This window comes from Pecten maximus, chromosome 2, assembly GCF_902652985.1.
Source record: "Pecten maximus chromosome 2, xPecMax1.1, whole genome shotgun sequence".
Taxonomy (NCBI): Eukaryota; Metazoa; Mollusca; class Bivalvia; order Pectinida; family Pectinidae; genus Pecten; species Pecten maximus.
In genome coordinates this window covers 627,756-655,643 of record NC_047016.1, presented here as the reverse complement: position 1 = coordinate 655,643, position 27,888 = coordinate 627,756, and the positions used below count along the sequence as shown (strand labels likewise).

General features: G+C 36.7%; 1 protein-coding gene across 1 annotated transcript; it reads left to right on the top strand.

Moving 5' to 3' along the window:
• Positions 1-3,214: 3,214 nt before the first annotated feature.
• Positions 3,215-21,535, top strand: LOC117344146 (testisin-like). Its single transcript, XM_033906801.1, has 6 exons — positions 3,215-3,348; positions 4,513-4,690; positions 12,900-12,999; positions 16,109-16,271; positions 16,753-16,898; positions 21,261-21,535. Exons 1-6 carry the CDS (start codon positions 3,282-3,284, stop codon positions 21,408-21,410), a joined length of 804 nt encoding a protein of 267 aa, XP_033762692.1. The 5' UTR covers positions 3,215-3,281; the 3' UTR covers positions 21,411-21,535.
• The last annotated feature ends 6,353 nt before the right edge of the window (positions 21,536-27,888 follow it).

The window sequence follows — 27,888 nt, the reverse complement described above, 5'->3', positions numbered from 1 at the left end:
CTATTACACAGGTGTATTGTCCGGCTATTCCAGGCAAACCTTTACCTATTACACAGGTGTATTGTCCAACTATTCCAGGTAAACGTTTACCTATTACACAGGTGTATTGTCCAACTGTTCCACTGTTCCAGGTAAACCTTTACCTGTTACACAGGTGTATTGTCCAACTATTCCACTGTTCCAGGTAAACCTTTACCTGTTACACAGGTGTATTGTCCAACTATTCCACTGTTACAGGTAAACCTTTACCTATTATACAGGTTTATTGTCCAACTATTCCACTGTTCCAGGTTAACCTTTACCTATTACACAGGTGTATTGTCCAACTATTTCACTGTTACAGGTAAACCTTTACCTATTACACAGGTGTATTGTCCAACTATTCCACTGTTCCAGGTTAACCTTTACCTATTATACAGGTGTATTGTCCAACTATTCCAGGTAAACCTTTACCTATTACACAGGTTTATTGTCCAACTATTCCACTGTTCCAGGTTAACCTTTACCTATTATACAGGTGTATTGTCCAACTATTCCAGGTAAACCTTTACCTATTACACAGGTGTATTGTCCAACTATTCCACTGTTCCAGGTAAACCTTAACCTATTACACAGGTGTATTGTCCAACTATTCCAGGTAAACCTTTACCTATTACACAGGTGTATTGTCCAACTATTCCACTGTTCCAGGTAAACCCTTACCTATTACACAGGTGTATTGTCCAACTATTCCAGGTAAACCTTTACCTATTACACAGGTGTATTGTCCAACTGTTCCAGGTAAACCTTAACCTATTACACAGGTGTATTGTCCAACTATTCCAGGTAAACCTTTACCTATTACACAGGTGTATTGTCCAACTATTCCACTGTTCCAGGTAAACCTTAACCTATTACACAGGTGTATTGTCCAACTATTCCAGGTAAACCTTTACCTATTACACAGGTGTATTGTCCAACTATTCCACTGTTCCAGGCAAACCTTTACCTATTACACAGGTGTATTGTCCAACTATTCCAGGTAAACCTTTACCTATTACACAGGTGTATTGTCCAACTATTCCACTGTTCAAGGTAAACCTTTACCTATTACACAGGTGTATTGTCCAACTATTCCACTGTTCCAGGTAAACCTTTACCTATTACACAGGTGTGTTGTCCAACTATTTCACCGTTACAGGTAAACCTTTACCTATTACACAGGTGTATTGTCCAACTATTCCACTGTTCCAGGTAAACCTTTACCTGTTAAACAGGTGTATTGTCCAACTATTCCACTGTTCCAGGTAAACCTTTACCTATTACACAGGTGTATTGTCCAACTATTCCACTGTTCCAGGTAAACCTTTACCTGTTAAACAGGTGTATTGTCCAACTATTCCACTGTTCCAGGTAAACCTTTACCTGTTACACAGGTGTATTGTCCAACTATTTCACTGTTACAGGTAAACCTTTACCTGTTACACAGGTGTATTGTCCAACTATTCCAGGTAAACCTTTACCTGTTACACAGGTGTATTGTCCAACTATTCCACTGTTCCAGGTAAACCTTTACCTATTACACAGGTGTATTGTCCAACTATTCCTCTGTTCCAGGTAAACCTTTACACACTACACACTGAAACCTATTCGCTTGTTTACCTCACTAAAACGCATGCATCATGCTTTGCATGAAATCTGTGAATGTTTCCCAGGTACTATGGTGTTACTATTGAGACATTTCACTGTTCAACGTGGAGACTGTGCACAGTGCTTTAGGGAAGTTCTCCTCACACAAACAAAAATTATCATTACTTTTGATCCCAAAAGTGATATTCTGTCAGATATATATTGTGTGCAATCGATTCGGAACAGGAACATAATTAAGCAATGCAGGAAACAGAGCATAAATTGGAACACCAACATAACCACCAGTTTCAGAAATACTGTGACAAACGGGACAGTTATTCATTTGAGGCCTAAACAATTGATAGAAACAAAAAGGCAATAAACCGTCAAAATGTGTTAATATGAAGTTAAAGGGAATTTGTTTTTTCTGACAAAGATCTTGATTGCAATTTAGGAAGATTTATAACAGAAATGTACAAAAAGATAGAACAGAATATCAAGGGAATATATACTTTATGAAATAATTACTGGAATTCAGTGGTATTTCGTGAAATGGGTCAATGCTAAGATGGACATTTTAGCGAAACAAAAATGTCAAGCTTCTATGATTTCTTTTGGAGAGAATATGTTCTGCTCTTGGAATTCTGGATTTATCAAATGTGAACTTCCTCATAGAGTATGAATACTTTAGTAGCCTTTTATTATCAAGTGTTATTTTTCCATTTCATATTTTATTTCAAAATCAAAATAATCATCTATTGGTATAGCATGAAGTATAGTTGAGACAGATCTACTTTTCTCACCTTCAATTGTGGAATAAATCTTGGGTTACTGTTGAATAGTTTGTAATTATTCCACTGTAAATTCCAACTATTCCACAGCTGTAGGTGATAATAGTAGACATGTCTCAACTATACTTCATGCTATAACAATAGATGACATCACAACCATGTTCTAACTTGGGATATTTTATGTTTTGTAAACATACGATAAAACGAATCCGTCTTTCAAATTTGTCCATGTTATTTACGACGTCACTTACAATAACCACTGGAACTCTAATATATATATAAGGTTAGGAACTCCATCAACAAACCGTTCAGGATACGTCCATGGAGGTGCTCTCAATCGAAATATACCTTTATGTTATTTGATTTGGTATCTTGCATATGATTCAATATTATATCATGCGTTAACTGTCGTTATATTTCCTGAAATCTGAAAACATATATTTGAGATAGTCGGACACTCATCTGTCCATTAGGGTATACTTTGGTCGGGGTGTGTGTCCTCCAGTCTTACTACTAACACCTATTTGAACATAACTGGGTTCATAACTGGGTTAAAACACTTCGGTATTGCATAATAATGACTACCTGTCTTATTAGAACTAAGTGACCGCCAATCAGCACTTAACTTTCATGATCAATTAGACTGTATTCATTAATGGAAATGGAGATAACTGTAGGACGATCTAGGGACAACAGAAGGACAACTGATATAATGGACGTCTATTCTTCTACATCACGATTTAAACAAAAATAACAAAAAATCCCGTTAGCGCTCCTGTTTAATCACACATGTCAGGCTGAAACGTGGCCACAGGCAAGTTGATCAGATGGTCTATTAGGACTTATAACTTTAAGTTTGCCTGCCACACAATCAAAGAAGCCATGGACACAAGGTTGGTTTTGATGGTCTTAGCCATCTATGGCTACGTTGCGGAGGTCACATTGGCAGGTAAGGTATATCATGTTTTACGTGTCATTTTTGCTCAAAAAGATTCATTGTCTTCATCTTATGATAAATGACAAGCACGAAGTTTTAGTTTTGACAATTAAAGATAATTAAAAACGGAGTCCTGAAACATATAGAGGACATTGAATGGTTTCCCGTTTAATATAAAATGTATTTCACGAGTATGATATGAGTGGAAAACATGGGTGAAAAATATCGAAATATTCTGTCAAACAACCATTCAATTTTGTTTTTATTGCATTTTATAAACTAAAAACAAAATTAAAACATCGAAAAATTAATAGTGTCAAAAAGTGTTGGAATCGGTAACATGATTCGACCTTCGACACATATGTAAACTGATCTTACCAAAATTGATATTGCAGATAAGCGATGCACAGTGTTTTCAATTGGCCTAATGATGTATTATCGGTTATATGTATATGCAAACTAGTGAAATGTCGCCATTTTAGAAGTAAAATATAACTCATTTAATTTGTTTATGAAATAACTTAATGATAATATCTACATTTAAAAAAAGACAACAAAATCAATTATCGTCAAACAAAATCAATTATCGTCAAAATCAATTATCGTCAAACAAAAAATGATTTCAACACATATTGCTAGTTCTTTGCTAAACTTGGCACAACTGTACTGCACTTTAGTCTAACTATATTGTTCATTTCTTATATGCGTCGTTACACAAGAAGTAGATATTACACTTTGAAGAAGGTAAACATGTGATTTCTCTTATTTTCTTGATTTCCTAGAAAGCCTTAAGATATTTCTCCCATGGCCGATTTTGGTAGACTCCTGTTTTAATGTAGGTACCTACCATCTAAAACCAGATACATTCTGTTGTTGTTAGGTCCCGCTTTGGGCTGTATTTTGAGTATTGACTAAACTATTAATTAAGAACATACCGACATCTTCACACGTGCAAAACGGTAGCCAGTCAAACTCATTGAATATATATGAACCACAAATAAACTGTTTTATTTAGCAACTATATGATTGTTTATCAGTTTATAAATGATGCACACAAAAGGTTGTTAAACGTGTTTTTGCTTGTTGTACTGATGGGATAACAGAGTTAATGTAGATCTAAGATTTACTCAGCTTTAGAGTGGGTCTCTATTAACATTTCTGTCGCTGATATTTCAGAAGACGGAGGTAACGATGAACTGGACATACCGCCAGCCATTATTGGAGGCACTACAGCCGCAGAGGACGCTTGGCCATGGCAAGTGCTCATCCTGTTAAAGAAAAAGTTTATATGTGGCGGTACCCTTCTAAACGCTGACACCATACTCACAGCTGCTCACTGTACCTTCAGAAAAAGGTAAGTCCCTCTGTACACACGGGGACAGGTAAGTCCCTCTGTACACACGGGGACAGGTAAGCCCCTCTGTACACACGGGGACAGGTAAGTCCCTCTGTACACACGGGGGCAGGTAAGTCCCTCTGTACACACGGGGACAGGTAAGTCACTCTGTACACATGGGAACAGGTCAGCCATTCTGTACACACGGGGACAAGTAAGTCACTCTATACACGCGGGGACAGGTAAGTCCCTCTGTACACATGGGGACAGGTATGTCACTCTGTACATACGGGGAAGGTAAGTCACTCTGTACACACGCGGACAGGTAAGTCCCTTTGTACACACGGGGACAGGAAAGTCACTATGTACACGCGGGGACAGGTAAGTCCCTCTGTACACACGGGGACAGGTAAGTCACTCTGTACACACGAGAACAGGTAAGTCCCTCTGTACACACGGGGACAGGTAAGTCCCTCTATACACGCGGGGACAGGTAAGTCCCTCTGTACACACGGGGACAGGTAAGTCCCTCTGTACACACGGGGACAGGTAAGTCACTCTGTACACGCGGGGACAGGTAAGTCACTCTGTACACGCGGGGACAGGTAAATCACTATGTACACTCGGGGACAGGTAAGTCACTCTGTACACGCGGGGACAGGTAAGTCACTCTGTACACGCGGTGAGAGGTTAGTCACTCTGTACACGCGGTGAGAGGTTAGTCACTCTGTGCACGCGGAGAGGTAAGTCATTCTGTGCTAGCGGCACAGGTAAGCGACTATGAACGATCATGTCCCCGGCTCGCTCTACAGTCGGGAACAAGTAGTTTGCTTGGACGATCATGTTCCCGGGCAACACAACAGTCGGGAACAAGTATGTGGCATGAATGAACATGTTCCCGGCCAACTCTACAGTCGGGAACAAGTATGTGGCATGAATGAACATGTTCCCGGCCAACTCTACTGTTGGGAACAAGTATATTGCGTGAATGAGCATGTTCCCGGCCAACTCTACTGTCGGGAACAAGTATGTGGCATGAATGAACATGTTCCCGGCCAACTCTACTGTTGGGAACAAGTATGTCGCGTGAATGAACATGTTCCCGGCCAACTCTACAGTCGGGAACAAGTATGTGGCGTGAATGATCATTTCCACAGGCGTTTGCATAGAAAATGTGATTTTCAAAAAAATAAATAAATAAAAAATGATATGGCAGTGGTAATGTGTACTGTGGTAATCACAAGATTGGTAACTCCGTCATGAGCGAAACGGCACCCCATCTCACTTCAATCGACTAAAAAACACATTTATTCAAACTAACACAGTGCACACTATATGCGACCGTCAAGAAAGTAGTATAATGTTGATTTTCAAACACAAATAAATATCTAAAGAATAGCACAAAAATTGTCATGTAATATACCAAAGTGTTTGTTTGGACATATAGTTTCTTACAATCACCAATAATTTGCCGTAGACGCTATTAGTTTCTTCTATATAGTTACTTTGTGGTAAGTTGTAACATGGATTAATTGTAAGTCACGCAAATTGCCAAACCTCAAAAATAGCCAAGCTGTTATGCTAACAAGTGTCATTTGTTTGACCGGATTTTACTTTATGTACGTATAAACGCTTGTATTGTTTTGACCTTGAAATGGCGGCTTTGAATAATATAACACAAATATGGCATATAGGAAGGTATTTCAATTAATAAAAATGCTGCTATATCATCCTTTTAAAACATGTGATCATAGTAAGGACATTTTAAAGTCAATTTGTTAAACGGTTGAACATTTGTCTTCAAGTCTTCTGGCAATTTCTAGAGTTCTTCATAAAAACAGTGTTGATACATACAATAAAGTCAAATCTAGCCGAACCAATGCTTCTATTTTGTGCTATAGACATTTGTGGGCAAAACTACATGGCTAGTTTGTGCAGTATATGCGATACAAATGAGCTAATTATGTCCCCTGAAACATGCATTTTTCGCAAAAACAACTTAACAAATTGCATGTTAACAGCAAGTCCTACGGTTTACCCACAGGCGCTTGCATAGAAAATATTACTTTCATTTTTTTTTTTTTTGATATGACAGTGGTATATGTAATCTGTTAAGCTGAAGGTTGGCAACTACGCCACGGGCGAAACGGCACCCCATCTCACTTCAATCGACTAAAAAACACATTTATTCAAACTGACACGGTGCACACTATATACAACCGTCATCAGGAAACATTCATCTTTAACCTACCGTGCCACTCAATACGAATTGTTACATCCAAAACACAATAATCCGTGAAAACATCGCCGAATTCCCCGCTCAGAACGCCATTTTTCAAACGGCTCCCTCAGCTTGTCCAGATTCTTCATTTACATACGGGGTTGAAAGGTCATGCGATTATATGATCGTCAGTCGTCCGGTGTACTTTTGGGGGTCATCTAGGAATTGGAAAGGGGGGGGGGGGGGGGGGGGTTTGGCGAGGGGTCTTGGGGCCAAAATTTCGGAACAAAATTGATCAAATGATTATAGCAAATTTTGCAATCCTTCGAGAATAAGATTTTCGATAAGTGGAAGGGGAGGGGGCATATATTGATTCACACGGAACGTCACTATCGTATCGTTTTCTAAATAATGAACGGTTTTTAAGGCTATAAACAATTTTTTCTCATGTGAAAGGAAGGGGGGGGTGTTCCTGACCCCCTGGACCACTCCCCCCCCCCCCCCCCCCCCCAACTCTGAATCCGCTAGTACACAGGAAAAGCAAAATAAGTCAAGAATACCTATTCTGCAATCACATTCACGCGGAGGCCTAGACATTTTAAACTTGAAATAAAAAAAAGGGGTAATTGGGAAATGGATTTGCATACTTTTGTCACAAAGGTACAACAAAATGCTTATTTATTGATTTACTTTTGGCAGTTTACTGAAATCTGGACGAACAAAAAGAAAAGTGAATCACGAATAAGACTGCCATCAGGTTACTGGAACGTATACATGTGTACCAACATTACTTACTCCAGACCTGCTCATTTATTTCTGCACATTTTACAAATACCATGTCATCGTCAAATACGAAAATTGTGTTTTGGATGTAACAATTTGTATTGAGTGGCACGGTAGGTTAAAGATGAATGTTTCCTGATGACGGTTGTATATAGTGTGCACCATGTCAGTTTGAATAAATGTGTTTTTTAGTCGATTGAAGTGAGATGGGGTGCCGTTTCGCCTGTGGCGTAGTTGCCAACCTTCAGCTTAACAGATTACACATACCACTGTCACATAAAAAAAAAAAAAAATGAAAGTAATATTTTCTATGCAAGGGTTAGCCACGATGCATACGAAAAGTTATTTCTGTTTAATTGTTCCATAGTAGCAGTTCATATATATAAAATTGGGGGGAGGGGTAGCCCTAAATACTTGAAAATTCTGGCGTTGACACAAACTAACTCCTAGAAATACCTCTAAAGTATTCTCTTTTCTTTCTCATTTCAATTCAGTTTCTTTACTATATTTTTTTCTTAAGTTTTGTTCTAATCAATTTTATTGCAGCTATAATCAAATGTAATGGACAAAAGTAGTACAACTTACTTGCGTCCTTTCCGTATCACTGAATATATACAAATTTCGTCACGCAATGGGTTATTTTAACTTATATTGTATTTTAACGGGAATAAAGATAGAAAGGGGCAGACCAGATAAGGAACACTAACGAATACGGAATGATGTATGTGGCCTATCTGGCCTTGTCGACGTAGGTAGACTGCTTTTCTAACACACAAGTCCTTCTGCTTTCTTATGTTCGTCACATCCTGTGCTCAGTATCATATCCATGTTCACTTGTAGTCCTTCTTTGGTCTCAATTCGAATACATATCCTTGGGGCTACCTTCGCCGACAAGACCAGTGAAAAGCAGGTACACTCAATACATGAAATTTACTGGTATAAATGTAGGTACTAATACACAGCTGGTGTTGGAAGGAAGGGTTTAGATTGGATAGGAGGAGAGTGGCAGAAAGAGAAAGAGAAAAGAAAGGGAATAAAATTGGCTACCTGGGTATATGATTTGGACAAACTCATATTAAATTTTAAATCTTTTCGAACCTGACATTTAGGAGTAATACTATCTGATGATTGTAAATGGACTCATCATATTGATTATGTATACCAGAAAGCTTTTAAAAGAATAAATATTCTAAAAACATTAAAATCAATAGTTTCACGTAAAACTCTTTTAAACATATACAAAACTTATATTTTACCCATTTTAGAATATGCAGATGTTTTATGGGATAATTTCTCTGATCAATGTAAAAATCTACTAGAATCTGTTCATTTAGAAGCTGCCAGGGTTATAACGGGATTGCGCAGAGGTACCTCCCATAATATACTATATAAAGAACTTGCCTGGGAATCACTCTCTGATCGGCGTCAAAAACACAAACTTATACTTATGTTTAAGATACTCCACGGCATGTCCCCACAACATTTGAATGAAATTGTACAGCCATTTTTATATCGGCTTGAAAATGAAAGATATCCACTAAGAATGACCAGAAATTATATATATGTAGATGTAGAACAGCAATTTATTACAGCAGCTTTTTCCCTAGTACCTTTAGGGAATTTAATTCCTTTGCTTTAAATTTTGATCTATCTAATGTTCATTCTATTACGCAATTCAAAACACTTCTTTCTCAAATCAAAACAATGGAATCTGGTGCAACACAAGCTTTTATGAATAACGGTTCGCAAATTATGAATGTTATTTTGTGCCAGCTCAGAAATTCTGCTAGCAATCTAAATTCTGACCTCCTTCGAGATCAACTACGAGATTCTCCAGTATGTTCTTGCAACCTCGGTAGTGAAACAGCTGAACATTATTTATTTATATGTCCATTATTTAATGAACCAAGTGAGTAATCCTATTATTCCCCATTCCCATTTAAACATTAAAACCCTATTGCATGGTTGTCATGATTGTAACGAAGAAACAAACTTATATCTGTTAAAATGTATATCAGAATACGTAACTAAAACTGGGAGATTTGCCTAGATTCTTTCTACTATGTGTGATGGGTTGGGGAGATACACTAATATAATATGTTGTTTACTGTTTATATGTTTTATTACCATTGTACCATACCGGATTTGTTTGGAGATGGCTAAAATAGGCTTTGCCTGATGCCAAATCCTTTTGCTTTTTGCAATAAAATTTGTTGAAATTGAACCTGATATCAACATTTGTACAGACCTGCAAATAAGAATATTATGGTTAGTATCGAGATTTGCGTCCCCGAAAAAAGATGTTCCAATGTGATTTCTTTGTACCAGTTAAGTGATTGAAGCATAATGATTCTGACTCGATCATATTTTTCTTACAGTGTAGTAAGAAATGAGAGGAGTTTTTACAAAGGTGACCGCGTTCGCAGGTAGAGTTTGCTAAAAGATTGGCTTTATGAAGATCATATTTTAGAGGACTGCAACGATTATGTAAATGGCAATGTATTATGTTGACTTCTCTTTGCCCGTATTAGATTTTTTATTATACCCCCGCAACGAAGTTAGGGGGGTATACTGGAATCATGTTGTCCGTCCGTCCGTCCGTCTGTCTGTAGACGCATTTTGTCCGGACAACTCCGCCTAAACCGATGGGCCCATTCCGATGAAACTTCACACAAATATTAATGATCATGGGTAGATGTACATGCCACTTTCTTTTTTTTCAAAATTATGGTAACTATGGCAACTGGTCACTTTAAACAGGTTTTCTGATAAGAACCATAACTTTAAGTTTGTCCGGACAACTCCTCCTAAACCGAAGGGCCGATTTCAATGAAACTTCACACAAATATAGAGGACCATGTGTAGATGTGCGTGTCACTTTATTTTTCACAAAATTATGGTTGCCATGGCAACTGGTCACTTTAAAAAGGTTTTCTGATAATAACCATAACTTTAAGTTTGTCCGGACAACTCCTCCTAAACCGAAGGGCCGATTTCAATGAAACTTCACACAAATATAGAGGACCATGGGTAGATGTGCATGCCACTTTCTTTTTCTCAAAATTACTGTTGTTATTGCAACTGGTCACTATATTACTGGGTTATCTTAGTTAGCCTCTAATTAACAGTTCCTATTCACCATTGACTCGTGCAGATTGCGGGGGTATTCGTCAGCCATCCTGGCGACAGTTCTAGTTTGAATTGGAATGTTATCTTGCCGAGATAGAAAGGTTTTTAAATGTCTGATGAATTCTGATGATTTGGCTTCTGTTGATAGGTTGTTCAAGGAATTTTATGTAGTTGGTATAAAAGACGATTTTGTGACTTGTAGTCTATAGAGTGGGTTTTGCAAATTATCTCTGTTTCTAAGATTATAATTAGTATGATTACACACTGTGGGTGGGAGTAGGGACTTTAAATAAGGAGAGTTATCGTTACGAATATTATAAAACATACACAATGTTCTGTTCTATTTCTTCGTCTGTCTGTTCGCCCTGCTTTATTCTGCATATTCTTAAGTTTATTTGTTAAAGTGGCGTTACAGTATGCTTCGGAGGCATACTAGAAAAGTGGTGTTATAAAGACAAGGAATAGCCCTTCAGCCAGCTTTATTATTGGAGTAACGTTGGATGCTTACACACTCAATTACACTTAATCGGGTAATTCATCAATAACTTACATATTATGTTAGGTAAAGTAGGGTGGAATTACATAGATATTCAATAGTACGACGAATACTTTACAATGCGTTAAGCTCTTTGACATTGTTGACACTAAGCGGCAAAATGATATCAAGTTTATGAAAATTGAAATCAAGTAAGCAAACAATACGGTTTCAAAAAGATCACATACCGTATAAATCGTTTGGCAGGTCTGAGGTATGATCTCCGTATTTGACGACGACATGATCATATTTGTAAAATTTGTGGAAATAAATGAACAGGTCTGAAGTAAGCAATGTTGGTATACGTTCCAGTAACCTGATGACAGTCTTATACGTGATACACTTTTCCTTTTGGCAATAAGCATTGTGTTCTACCTTTGTGACAAAGGTATGCTAATCCATTTCCAATTTATCTATTTATTTTTTTCAATTTCAAAAGTATGAAATGTCTAGGCCTACTACGTGATGTGATTGCATAATGGGCATTCTTGGCTTCGTTTGCTTTTCCTGTGTACTGTGTCATATACGGTGCATGGTACTCTAACGTTCAAAATAATAAATATTTTATGAATGTAAATCATCGTTTATTCGATGAAACTCCTCAAATAATCGTAAATTAGACGAAAATCGTCAACGAACCTAAGCGTTTTCCAGACAAAATGCATGTGGAGATGACCACAAAATGTGCACCTGGCGACAGACGATTATATAAACGCATGACCTTTCAACTCCGTATGTAAATGAGGAATCTGGACAGGCTTAGGGAGTAGTTTGAAAAATGGTGTCCTGGAGGAGGAATTTGGCGATATTTTCAGGAATGATTGAGTTTTGGATGTAACAGTTTGTATGGAGTGACACGTTAGATTAAAGATATTTTTTTCTAGATGACAGTAGTATATATATAGTATCCGTCGTATCAGTTTGAATAATCGATTGAGAGGTAGGGTGCCATAACGCTGTTTATCTTTAAGGCGCCCCAATAAACAGCGTCTTCTCGCACCGACAAGACGATATTGTTCGTCTTTCTGTCCCGCTGTTTATCGTTATGGTGCCCCGCTAATCAGCGTTTTTTTCGTTTTATGCATGCTGGAAGGCGAAAAGACGCTGATAAGCGGGGCGCCATAACGATGGGCGAAAAGACGATGATTAGCGTGGCGAATTAACTCGCCCCGCTGATTAGCGACCTCACGTTTTCGTTATTTTGCATTGAGTTGTGGCGTCTTTTCTTTATGGCGCGGCGCCATAACACATATTATCAGGGCGAAAAGACGAAGATTATCGTTCTGTCGGTGCGTCATAATGACACAACGAAATGGCAGAAATCAGCCACCCTACATTTTGCTCGTGATTGAGTTTCCAGCCTTCACTTTTACACAGTACACATACCACTGATGTCATTTTTTTAAATTCTCATTTTCTATGCAAGCGCCTGTGATCATGTCCTATCCCGTGTTTTCGCGCCCGTCAATTTGCTGTTATTCATAATGTTAATATCCAACATTGATGTCAGATTTATAGTCATGTATTGGTGTTTGTTAAACCTTTGGTTATTTTCGAAGGAAAAAGGCGATTAAAGTAGTCGTCGGGGAGTATAACAGAAGAAAGAACGAAAGAAAGACAAGAGGAGAAAGGAAGATGCCAGTGAAGCAAATAATACAGGTATACCGGTCTATAAATATACAGAATATAATACAGGCATACCGGTCTATAAATATACAGAATATAATACAGGTATACCGGTCTATAAATATACAGAACATAATACAGGTATACCGGTCTATAAATATACATAACATAATACAGGTATACCGGTCTATAAATATACAGAATATAATACAGGTATACCGGTCTATAAATATACAGAACATAATACAGGTATACCGGTCTATAAATATACATAATATAATACAGGTATACCAGTCTATAAATATACAGAATATAATACAGGTATACCGGTCTATAAATATACAGAATATAATACAGGTATACCGGTCTATAAATATACAGAACATAATACCGGTATACCGGTCTACAAGTGTACATAACATAATATAGGTATCCTGGTCAATAAATGTACAGAACATAATACAGGTATACCGGTCTATAAATGTACAGAACATAATACAGGTATACCGGTCTATAAATATACAGAACATAATACAGGTATACCGGTCTACAAGTGTACATAACATAATATAGGTATCCTGGTCAATAAATGTACAGAACATAATACAGGTATACCGGTCTACAAGTGTACATAACATAATACAGGTATACCGGTCTACAAGTGTACAGAACATAATACAGGTATACCGGTCTATAAATATACAGAACATAATACAGGTATACCGGTCTATAAATGTACAGAACATAATACAGGTATACCGGTCTATAAATATACAGAACGTAATACAGGTATACCGGTCTATAAATATACAGAATATAATACAGGTATACCGGTCTATAAATATCCAGAATATAATACAGGTATACCGGTCTATAAATATACATAACATAATACAGGTATACCGGTCTATAAATATACATAACATAATACAGGTATACCGGTCTATAAATATACAGAACATAATACAGGTATACCGGTCTATAAATATACAGAACATAATACAGGTATACCGGTCTATAAATATGCATGACGTAATACTGGTATACCGGTCTATAAATATACAGAACATAATACAGGTATACCGGTCTATAAATATACTGAATATAATACAGGTATACCGGTCTATAAATATACAGAACATAATACAGGTATACCGGTCTATAAATGTGCATAACATAATACAGGTATACCGGTCTATAAACATACAGAACATAATACAGGTATACCGGTCTATAAATATGCATAACATAATACAGGTATACCGGTCTATAAACATACAGAACATAATACAGGTATACCGGTCTATAAATGTGCATAACATAATACAGGTATACCGGTCTATAAACATACAGAACATAATACAGGTATACCGGTCTATAAATATGCATAACATAATACAGGTATACCGGTCTATAAATATACTGAATATAATACAGGTATACCGGTCCATAAATATACTGAATATAATACAGGTATACCGGTCTATCAATATACAGAACATAATACAGGTATACCGGTCTACAAGTGTACATAACATAATATAGGGTATCCCGGTCAATAAATGTACAGAACATAATACAGGTATACCGGTCTATATATGTACAGAGCATAATACAGGTATACCGGTCTATAAATATACATAATATAAAACAGGTATACCGGTCTATAAATATACAGAACATAATACAGGTATACCGGTCTATAAATATACAGAACATAATACAGGTATACCGGTCTATAAATATACATAATATAATACAGGTATACCGGTCTATAAATATACATAACATAATACAGGTATTCCGGTCTATAAATATACATTATATAGTACTGGTATACCGGTCTATAAATATGCATAACATAATACTGGTATCCCGGTCTATAAATATACATAACATAATACAGGTATACCGGTCTATAAATATACTGAGCAAAATACAGGTATATCGGTCTATACATATACATAATATAATACAGGTACATGTATACCGGTCTATAAATATACATAACATAATACAGGTATACCGGTCTATAAATATACTGAGCAAAATACAGGTATACCGGTCTATACATATACATAATATAATACAGGTACATGTATACCGGTCTATAAATATACATAATATAATACAGGTATACCGGTCTATAAATGTACATAATATAATACAGGTATACCGGTCTATAAATATACATAACATGATACAGGTATACCGGTCTATAAATATACATGATACAGGTATCCCGGTCTATAAATATACATAATACAGGTATCCCGGTCTATAAATATACAAAATACAGGAATACCGGTCTATAAATATACATAATACAGATATACCGGTCTACAAGTGTGCATAACATAATACAGGTATACCGGTCTATAAATATACAGAACATAATACAGGTATACCGGTCTATAAACATACAGAACATAATACAGGTATACCGGTCTATAAATATACATAATATAAAACAGGCATATCGGTCTATAAATATACATAATATAAAACAGGTATACCGGTCTATAAATTTACAGAACTTAATACAGGTATACCGGTCTATAAATATACATAACATAATACAGGTATACCGGTCTATAAATATACATAATATAATACAGGTATACCGGTCTATAAATATACATAACATAATACAGGTATACCGGTCTATAAATATACATAACACGATACAGGTATACCGGTCTATAAATATACATAACATAATACAGGTATACCGGTCTATAAATATACATAATATGATACAGGTATGCCGGTCTATAAATGTACATATCACGATACAGGTATACCGTTCTATAAATATACAGAACATAATACAGGTATACCGGTCTATAAATGTACATAACATAATACAGGTATACCGGTCTATAAATGTACAGAACATAATACAGGTATACCGGTCTATAAATGTACATAACATAAAACAGGTATACCGGTCTATAAATATCCAGAAAAAGTAGAACAAGGTGTATGCCGAAGCGGGTCCCGCACTTCATTCACTGTCAACAATGTATTCCCACGCGCCAAACTAAGAATAAACATCATTTTCTTATGTTATACCAAATATAGACTATACACCGGTAAATATAGACAAATGATGACGTAATACGTCAATATGGTGTTGTAGCATCCTGACTATGATGGTGACGTGTTACACGATCTGGCGATCATAAAGCTGAAAAAACCTGCCAAGTTGAACAATTACATCCAGCCTATACCCGAACTGGCAAACGACACCATGGACTTCCTGAACAAAACCTGTTATGTCACCGGTTGGGGGGCAATCAAAGGTAAACCATGTACCTGTGATGTATAGTCGCTAAACCTGGTCGACATGGCGGGAGTGTCGTGATGATGTAGGGAGACACACGTCTTCGTGTTATAACTATTTTCATGCCTTAAAAGGGTTACATAACTCCCTTCAACAATGCCCTATAGAACCTGTGAACGTATTGATAATCGCGGCACCACCAGCGCTATTCATGTTTGAGTATTTGAGTTCTAGGAAATTCTATACCTCATTATAAACCATTTTTGTGTGATAGCTTCAGAAACAAAATGTTAGCAAAAGTTCAGTAGTTTATTAACCGAATCCTTTCCAAATATCTTAATAAAAAATGCAAAACAAAACAAAAAAAAACCCCCCCCAAAACAAGAAAAACTATGTAGTTAAATAAAATGACAATGCATGGTCGATATTGTGTACGATAGACACACATTAGTATCGGAGTACAGCGTAATTAATTCTATATATCTTTTCGGCTGCCCCAGGACCTTCAAGTTCGGCCAAGATTCTCCAGGAACTAAAAGTACCAGTGATAACCAATGCTGAGTGTCAGGTCGGCATCATTGGTAATGACACCGACATTTCCGCCGATATGATCTGTACCGATTCGGAACCCAAAAACTCCTGTTATGTAAGTCATTGTATTTCATTTCTATATTTCTATATTAATATCAATAATCCAAGGTTTCGAGCTGATAGCTCCTATCACTTCAACATGAAATAGATATAGTTCCTCACATTCTGTTGTGTAGGAAAACTTTAAAACGGGGAGTAACGAGAAAAACCGAACTTTCATTTCTTTTTTGCGCTAGCATAGATTGGTCTTCCCGTGACCCCATTACTCCCCGTGTTACGAAATCATTTAGCTATCGTCCAAACGCAACTTAATGTCATGTTACTACTGAGCGTAAACGTGGAATATCCGAACGGTAGTGTGAGCATTTATTAAACAGGTTTAAATCTAGTATTTCATGGAATTGATCTGACATGTATAATAAAGTTATTCTATGGTTCTATCACATTTAGGAAAATAGTACAAAACAAAAGTATGTTTAGTCATCAGAAGAGTGAGAGATATGCTTGCTCTCTGGGTTTTTTTTCTCTCCCAGAATGCCTCATTCAAGATGGCTGCCAACATTGACAGCCATCTTGAATGAGGCATTCTGGAAGAGAGAAAAAAAACCATAGGAGTCATCAATTCTCTCCCCTGTATCTTGGTTTTCAAAAACAGAAGTGACATACCTTATAATATCTGTTGTTGATGATTCATGGTGTATACCAAAACACATTGGAACCCAATTCATCAGAGGCCTTGGTGATTAAAACAAGATCTCATGACAAATGATCCTGATGACAGGTACAAAGTTTCTGTCTGTGTATCAACCATGCTAGATTTGTTACACCCCATGTTTAAATATGTGTAAACCGCCAAACTTTCCAGAATGAGGCTGTGAAGAATTCAACATGACAGCCTCCATGTGTTTACATCACGTCAGGATGTTTATGGGTTTTAACATTATAAGATATAGTAGGTAAGGTTTTTTTTTTAATCTTTTTGATCTTATCATAGAATATTTATTGTAAACATATGAGTATATTATAGAATGAAGCTGTTTTTATCATGATTTACGGAGATTGATTTGTTGATGCTCAAGTTATGACTCAGTGTTACGGAGGTCATTTTGTGCAGATTACAGTAGATTTAGATAGTTTGTATTGTAAAATGAAATCATCTCAGTTCAAAATGATCATTCTGAATTGATGTCTTCATTACAGTAGTAAAATCAAGGTTTTGTTTTGTTGCTAAAACTAAAAATACTACCATGACAAACTGGTTTCACTTTCTATTCCCGGAACTGTGACGTCACAGCCATAACTGTCTTGAGTTGTACGGAGGTCATTTTTGGAGATTACAGTAGATTTAGATGGTTTGGATTGTAAAATGGAATCATCTCAGTTCAAAATAATCATTATGAATTTATATCTTCATAACAGTAGTAAAATAAAGGTTTTGTTTTGTTGCTAGAAATAAAAATACTACCATGGTAAAATGCTTTCACTTTCTATGCTCGGAATTTTCTAGAGAGTGTGACGTCACATCCATAACTGTCTGAAGTTGTACGGAGGTCATTCTTTTGGAGATTACAGTAGATTAAGATGTTTTTTTATTGTAAAATGGAATCATGTCAGTTCAAAATAAACATTCTAAAACTGTGTTTTTTTAACATGCTAATCTAACATGCTAACATGCTGTTTTAACATGCTGATTTGCTGTTTTATATGGTGTTTTTAACATGTTTACATGCTGTTTTAAACTCATGATTTTGTCATTTTTGTTGTTTTTGTCATGTTTTGTCATTCTTGTCATGAATTTTGTCATAATTTTGTCATGTTTTGTCATTATTTGTCATTTTTGTCATGTTTTTTTGCCATATATTGTCACGAATTTGTCATAGCATGTTGAAATAGCATACTAGCATGTTGAAATAGCATGTTGCATGTTGAAATAGCATACTAGCATGTCGAAACAGCATGTTAGCATGCTATAACACCCAATCAGCATGTTAAAATAGCATGCTAGGTTGCTAAAACACCAAATCAGCATGTTAAAACACCATATCAGCATGTAATAATAGCAGGTTAGCATGCTAAAACACCAAATCAGCATGTTAAATTAGCATGTTAGCATGTTAAAACACCAAATCAGCATGTTCAAATAACATGTTAGCATGTTAAATTAGAATGCTGGCATGTTGAAATAGCATGTTAGCATGCTAAAATACCAAAACAGCATGTTAGCATGACAAAATCATGACAAATTCATGAAAAACATGACAAAAACATGACAAAATGACAAAAACATGATAAAACCATGACAAAATCATGATAAACACTTGACAAAAACATGACAAAAATGAAAAAAACATGACAAAATCATGACAAAATCATGACAAAAATGACAAAACTTTACAAAATCACGACAACACATGACAAAAATGACAAAAACATGACAAAAGGATGACAAGAATGACAAAATCATGACAAAACATGACAAAATCATGACAAAAATAACCAAAGTATGACAAAACATGACAAAATCATTATAAAATCATTACAAAATCATGAAAAAAATGGCAAAATCATGACAAAACATGAGAAAATCATGACAAAACATGACAAAATCATGACAAAATCATGACAAAAATGACAAAATCATGACAAAACATGACAAAATAATGACAAAACATCACAAAATCATGACAAAAATGACAAAACATCACAAAATCATGACAAAAATTAGAAAAAAAACAAAATCATGACAAAACATGACAAATAATGGCAATTTATGACAAATAATGACAAAACATGACAAAAATGACAAATTCATGACAAAAAAATGACACAAACAACAAAAATGACAAAATCATGAATTTAAAATAGCATGTTAACATGTTAAAAACACCATATAAACATGTCAAAACAGCAAATCAGCATGTTAAAACAGCATGTTATCATGATAAAACAGCATGTTAGCATGTTAGATTAGCATGTTAAAAAGACACAGTTTTAGAATGTTTATTTTGAACTGACATGATTCCATTTTACAATAAAAAACATCTTAATCTACTGTAATCTCCAAAAATGACCTCCGTACAACTTCAGACAGTTATGGATGTGACGTCACACTCTCTAGAAAATTTCGAGAATAGAAAGTGAAAGCATTTTACCATGGTAGTATTTTTAGTTCTAGCAACTACTGTAATGAAGACATCAATTCAGAATGATCATTTTGAACTGAGATGATTTAATTTTACAATACAAACTATCTAAATCTACTGTATTCTGCACAAAATGACCTCCGTAACACTGAGTCAAAGATAACTTGAGCATCAACAAATCAATCTCCGTAAATCATGATAAAAACAGCTTCATTCTATAATATACTCATATATTTACAATAAATATTCTATGATAAGATCAAAAAGATTTAAAAAACAACTTGCCTACTATATTTTATAATGTTAAAACCCATAAACATCCTGACGTGATGTAAACACATGGAGGCTGTCATGTTGAATTCTTCACAGCCTCATTCTGGAAAGTCTGGCGGTTTACACATATTTAAACATGGGGTGTAACAAATCTAGCATGGTTGATACACAGACAGAAACTTTGTACCTGTCATCAGGATCATTTGTCATGAGATCTTGTTTTAATCACCAAGGCCTCTGATGAATTGGGTTCCAATGTGTTTTGGTATGCACCATGAATCATCAACAACAGATATTGAAAGAAGAAGATGTTCAAAAAGAACCAGAAAAGATAAAATATCAAGAATATACAGTTAAAGATAGGTATGTCACTTCTGTTTTTGAAAACCAAGATACAGGGGAGAATTGATGACTCCTATGGGGTTTTTCTCTTCCAGAATGCCTCATTCAAGATGGCTGTCAATGTTGGCAGCCATCTTGAATGAGGCATTCTGGGAGAGAGAAAAAAACCCAGAGAGCCAGCCTATCTCTCAAGAGTTTCTTCAAAACCGAATTGATCTAAGTTACTTTAAAATCGATCTGATCTAAATGTAGATGATCGAAGTCGAGGGGACATAGCCCGAGCGTCATTATGAGGTGTGAACGAGACTGTATCTAGAATAACGAGAATACGTGAACGAGACTGTATCTAGAATAACGAGAATACGTGGACGAGACTGTATCTAGAATAACGAGAATACGTGAACGAGACTGTATCTAGAATAACGAGAATACGTGAACGAGACTGTATCTAGAATAACGAGAATACGTGAACGAGACTGTATCTAGAACAACGAGAATACGTGGACGAGACTGTATCTAGAATAACGAGAATACGTCGACGAGACTGTATCTAGAATAACGAGAATACGTCGACGAGACTGTATCTAGAATAACGAGAATACAACATGTACAATACACAATACATAATTGGATATTATATTTTGGTTCTATGTTCCCAGGGTGACAGTGGCGGGCCTCTGCAATGCTCCATGAATGGCACCTGGGTACATGCGGGAACTGTGTCGTGGGGGAACAGGAAATGCAAAGTGGGGCCTACCGTCTATGCCCGGACCTCTTACCACAGGGACTGGATATTGGCTAACATGTAGACAGGACAAAAACAATCCTTTTTCATGTACACCTTTGTTATTGGAAAGTTGATATAATTTATATCTATAACATAAATCTATTATAACAAAGATCCGCATTGTATCAATAAAGGATTCAGAATTCATTGCTTTAATTTCAAACGAGACAAAGAATAACTGAAGGTACATCAAAGCTTTAGCTATCCCAACTGCCGCGTGGCTCTATCGAAAAGGGTGGGGGCGGGGGATGTGGGTGGGTGGGGTGTCAAATTATAGCACTGCGACCCATGCGCGGAGATACCTCCGGAGCAATTCTCTCGGAATTCTATAGGTGTACTTAAAGGACTTTGGTAAATGTTTAATGTATGGGGTTGCGATGGCCGAGTGGTTAAGATATCGCCACACTAGCCTTCTATCTCTGGGTCGCGAGTTCGACATCCACGTGTCGTGGGGCAGTGAACTGGTACTGACCGCAGGCCGTTGTTTTCTTTCTGCTGATACTGCGGATTTCCTCCACCTCAAAAACCTGTAACGTCGTTAAATGAGATTGGCTGTTAAAAGGACGTTAAACAGAGGAGGGTTTCTAGTTAGAAAATGCGAGTTGCGAGTAACCGCTTTCTGTATCCACAAAAAATACTGTAATTAGGTAGATTGATGAGAATGAAAATTGACTCCTCAAATAAAATTCAACAATATATTAACACATGAGTAATTACCAGGAACAAAATACCCGTAAAGCGCAGCAGAGATTTATATAACTAATTATAGATTTATTTAACTAATTATAGTATCTAGATCTCTGGGCGCTGTAAGAGGTTTTTTACTTACATATGTATCTCCGGACATATACTCTAAATTATAGGGGTTTTCATTTTCCAACCATCGTTTGATATATTTTAATGACCTTGACAGTATTCATGGGTCTCAAACACATGACATATCCGGTCAGAACACATTTGCTGACCACTCGGCTTTTCTCCCGCATCCCACTACTCGGTTTCCCAACAACTACCCCCACCCTACCCCACCCTACCCCCACCCTACCGGTAAAAAACAGCCGTGGAGGCGAGACCCAAAATAAACACCAAGTTCTACATCGAAAATACATCAAAATCTTACTTATAGAATGAAAATTTATGTACGATAGTGGCGAATAATATCCAACAGACAAATTAATAACAAAAGAAAGGATGTGCGACACCAGTGACTACATATATGTATGTCCCTGGCCACAGCTACAACTCCAGGGATTATGAATTGACACAACTTACCCTGACGCCATCCCGATTTGCACCCTTCTCGGAAGAGAAGCTTTCTCAGAAGATCGCCTACCGTTAATATTATATATAATTGGGGGATCCGGAAGAACATAACCCAAACAAACATGGCGGATATCGCTGCGGTTCTCGGAGTGGCATGAACTGTAGTTTCAGAAATAGGAGAGACATCAAATTCAGAAAAGCAGATGAACCTTAGCCATTACTATACCAAATTGATATTCATAAAAGCAATAAAATGGAAAAGGTACACAAAGGCTGTCGGGCTCGTCACAAACAGACACAGAAAACCCTTAAGTGTTGGTGGTAGGCTATATAGGTACTGTATAGTGTTCTCTTATCGTCGAACAGATGCACGCCAATTTGAACATGACCATGACTTTTTTTAAATACAAAGTATACAGAGTAATTAATGGTATTACAATCGCATGATTTTTGCTTGATATAATTTTGCCTGTGTTGCTGAATGACATTTTGATGAAAATCATCAATCATGTCCACAAGTACCTGTGATTGAAAACAATTAACACCTAAGTGTCAATCCAGAAACACACATTTTTTATCATATCAAATACCCTCCTGCAGAACTCTTTTAATTTTGACAAAGTATGTCTTACCAAAATCAATTGGCAATTATGAGTGCAAAACTGCCAACCGCTCATTATGACATTATTCTTAATGTTACATCACAATAGTCACACTGTTGAAAAGGTTGTTCTCTCTTTGATGATAATAATTTGTTTATTCGATGTAGAATAAGTATCCTCGATATACATTCTTTAAAAAGTATTATGTAAATATATTAGCATGTTACTGCTTTGTTTGGCAGTAGCCGCCTGATGAATGCCAACCGGACAAAGGTCAATCAAGCCAACATTTGGTACCCTTAATTTGCCTGCGTCAACTTGGCGTTCATCTGGTCATAACTGACAACAGAAACAGTTCAATGCTTGAGTGAGAGTGTGAGTGGCACGTGAGCAGTACAAGGATTAAACAGGTTCACTTGTCAACTTCCATCACTCTGCACCTGACCCGAACCAAACATCAGGGAAATTTCTGGCACTATTGGTTCAAATGACTCTACCAGCCGATGATTATGTAAATCACAAGATTTTCCGCCTCAATGATATAGCAAGCTGTGTACAAGCATGCTCGTATGTATAACGATATTTACTATGGGTGGATAGGAAGAGTCAATGATGCCCGTTCTCTGTAATTTCCATTTGAGTGAAAATCTCCCCACTTTAGTTTGACAAAATCATATTATAGGTGACTGTGTTTATATCCACTCTCTAGATTTAAAATACTGATTTTTTTTCTCTCAACAAATCATTGTGTAGTACTCGAACAGTCGTTGAGCAGACAATGACACAACAATGTACAGTAACTTTTGTATTGTCCTGCATTCTAGATTGAACATGACATTGTTGATATACATATTGGAGTGCATGCTACGTGTCAGTTAATGGGTACTAGGTAATCAGGAATCAAAACGTTGGCAAAACTTGTATTAGTGCCTAGCATGGAAGGAATGGAATAACGTCATCTACTACTGACAAGGAACTAATATGATGACCTTTCATCATCAACCATCACTACTGACAAGGAACTAATATGATGACATTTCATCATCAACCATCACTACTGACAAGGAACTAATATGATGACATTTCTTGAGATAAGAACAATGATTATCGAGAAGTGAATTTGATTTATTGTAACAAAAATTTAAAAAAGGATAACAATCAAATATTAACGTTTAAAAAAGTCCATATCTATGAAATAAAATATTAATTGAATAATTTGAGCTATACCTGAAGTTACTATCTGTAACATCATTCCATGCATACTAAGGTTGGCTTCAGTATACTACTTCAACATACCTTGTTATTAGCTCCCTGTTGTTAATTAATAAATGTGAAAAAAAGTTTTAGATTGTCACAAGAACACATATAGAAATCCTACTTCAACTGCATCTTTTCCACAAATAGGAAAAAAGAAACTTGTCCTGTTATTGTCCCATCACTGTCAGTGTCACCATCATTGTCAGTGTCACCATCATCAACCATCACTGTCAGTGTCACCATCATCAACCATCACTGTCAGTGTCACCATCATCAACCATCACTGTCAGTGTAACCATCACCAACCATCACTGTCAGTGTCACCATCATTGTCAGTGTCACCATCATCAACCATCACTGTCAGTGTAACCATCACCAACCATCACTGTCAGTGTCACCATCATCAACCATCACTGTCAGTGTCACCATCATTGTCAGTGTCACCATCATCAACCATCACTGTCAGTGTCACCATCATCAACCATCACTGTCAGTGTCACCATCATCAACCATCATTGTCAGTGTCACCATCACCAACCATCACTGTCAGTGTCACTATCATCAACCATCACTGTCAGTGTCACCATCATCAACCAACACTGTCAGTGTCACCATCATCAACCAACACTGTCAGTGTCACCATCATTGTCAGTGTCACCATCATCAACCATCACTGTCAGTGTCACCATCATCAACCAACACTGTCAGTGTCACCATCATCAACTATCACTGTCACCATCATCAACCATCAGTGTCACCATCATCAACCATCACTATCAGTGTCACTATCATCAACCGTCACTGTCAGTGTCACCATCATCAACCATCACTGTCAGTGTCACCATCATCAAACATCACTGTCAGTGTCACCATCATCAACCGTCACTGTCAGTGTCACCATCATCAACCATCACTGTCAGTGTCACCATCATCAACCATCACTGTCAGTGTCACCATCATCAACCGTCACTGTCAGTGTCACCATCATCAACCAACACTGTCAGTGTCACCATCATCAACCAACACTGTCAGTGTCACCATCATCAACCATCACTGTCAGTGTCACCATCATCAACCATCACTGTCAGTGTCACCATCATCAACCATCACTGTCAGTGTCACCATCATCAACCATCACTGTCAGTGTCACCATCATCAACCGTTACTGTCAGTGTCACCATCATCAACCGTCACTGTCAGTGTCACCATCATCAACCACCATCATCAACCATCACTGTCAGTGTCACCATCATCAACCATCACTGTCAGTGTCACCATCATCAACCATCACTGTCAGTGTCACCATCATCAACCATCACTGTCAGTGTCACCATTATCAACAATCACTATCAGTGTCACCATCATCAACCATCACTGTCAGTGTCACCATCATCAACCATCACTGTCAGTGTCACCATCATCAACCAACACTGTCAGTGTCACCATCATCAACTATCACTGTCAGTGTCACCATCATCAACCATTACTGTCAGTCAAAGATTAAAGATGTTAAAGCTGCTGTCAAGCAGAACCTATCAAGATTGATCACCGGTGTATTTTTATTTCGTTTTAATATTATTTTTCCCTGTGTGATATTTTATGAGATGTCAGACGTTTTCGATGCTCTCAATATGCCTAGTGGTGACTTAACCCGACCTAGATTTCTATGACTGGTATCGTCACTGAAACAGAAGACGCCTGATTTTCTGGAGTTCCTGGTCTTTTACCTATTTAACGTCTAAAGAAACCTGACACAACTCTACATTTATCTCCTATTGTGCCCCGTTTTGTCGACTCTGGGTAAGAATCAGCTTCCCTTTTTTAATGTTGGTCCAACAAAAATACGGACAGACAGTCTCACTGAAGAACACAGTGGTACAGGAATGCTAGAGACGGCAACAATGGCTGTTTTAGGAATAATTATCGTGAAACTATTGACCAATACATAGCTGGACATATTTTTCTTCATAACTGTTTTGGAGATAGGAGAATTGTGCAAACGCATGTGCGAGTACATATCTCAAGAGTACAGGCGCTTGTCATTTCATGTGATTTTATTTAGCTATTGAATTACTCCCCCACTATAATCAATATAAATCTATTAGCTAATTCTAATATCACCGGTAAATAATCATGGTGTTGCCTTATTTTGACACGAATACATATACTAATGCCAATATAAGAGGTTCTGTATTTACGTAGATTGGGACTGTAACTGATTGGGTACAACAACTCCATGCGTCCCTTTGCTGCACATTGTTATTTCTCGTATGCTTAATAATGAAAAGGTAAATGATTATATTATAAGGCCACGATAATTAAAATATTGATTTTACAGAAATATTATGTAACTGTGGCAATCTCCTCAAGGAAAGCTTGTCTCCAGACAACAGACACCGAGACCACTACGTTAACCCGGAAATACCTTTATCACTCTCATCATTCACCTCAAGTTCAAAGGTCAAGCAAACACACTATTTTCCTTACATTGAATGTTTTTCCGTCTTATTACTTTTAGCAGATGTTTTTTTTAAACAATTTAAGCCAGCTCAATGAAACTGCCTAATCAAAGATCATGGTCATCGGATTCTATGTCAGATTGGATATCACTCAGCTTTTTAATGTCTTCATATATTTACAGTTAGGTAGTTAGACACGATATAAACTAGATAAGATTTACAGTTAGGTAGTTAAGACACGATATACACTAGATAAGATTTACACTTAGGTAGTTAGACACGATAGAAACTAATTAGATAAGTCTACGAGAGCATATCTGACACAGATCGTAACATCATTCCATAAATATGAAATTATAAAGTTACGCGTAACACATGCCTTGTCATTCAGTGTTTTAAATGATCGAAACTTCGATACGCGGCACGTAAATGTTTACATCCTATCACAAAACTATCCCTAGCCTGTCAGTAACGTTTACTTCAATACTCCTGTTCACTAGATCGCCTTCCTGTGTAGCAACTGACAACTGTGAATTAATCCATGCACAAAAAAAATGTTCCTAATGACAATTCGAAAATATAAAACAAAACAAAACACCACATTCTTCAATAAAACACAAGCAAATAGATAACATGTCTGCTGATAATAAATGGTTATAAGAGATTCGTATGTTTACTTTGATTTGTAGTATTTCCATGCATTCTGGTTACCGATCTGTACGTGACAATGGAATTACAGAGTAAGGCGCAGGCCTGTCAAATGGCACGGTTAGTTTTATTTGTTCGTTTTAAAACGAGAAACAGAAAACGTAAATATCTGAGAAGTGCGTTACTAAAATATCTTTATATGGAATCTGTATAGTCGATTTAAATCCACGGATACACGTTCTAAACCTGATCTGTATTATCCTGGGTATGT

What these genes read in the sequence shown, in the direction of transcription:
- LOC117344146 (XM_033906801.1), top strand. Translation starts at nt 3,282, where the DNA reads ATGGACACAAGGTTGGTTTTGATGGTCTTAGCCATCTATGGCTACGTT. An exon ending in TGCGGAGGTCACATTGGCAG is followed by an intron (nt 3,349 to 4,512) that starts GTAAGGTATATC and finishes CTGATATTTCAG; the next exon opens with AAGACGGAGGTAACGATGAA. An exon ending in CACTGTACCTTCAGAAAAAG is followed by an intron (nt 4,691 to 12,899) that starts GTAAGTCCCTCT and finishes TTATTTTCGAAG; the next exon opens with GAAAAAGGCGATTAAAGTAG.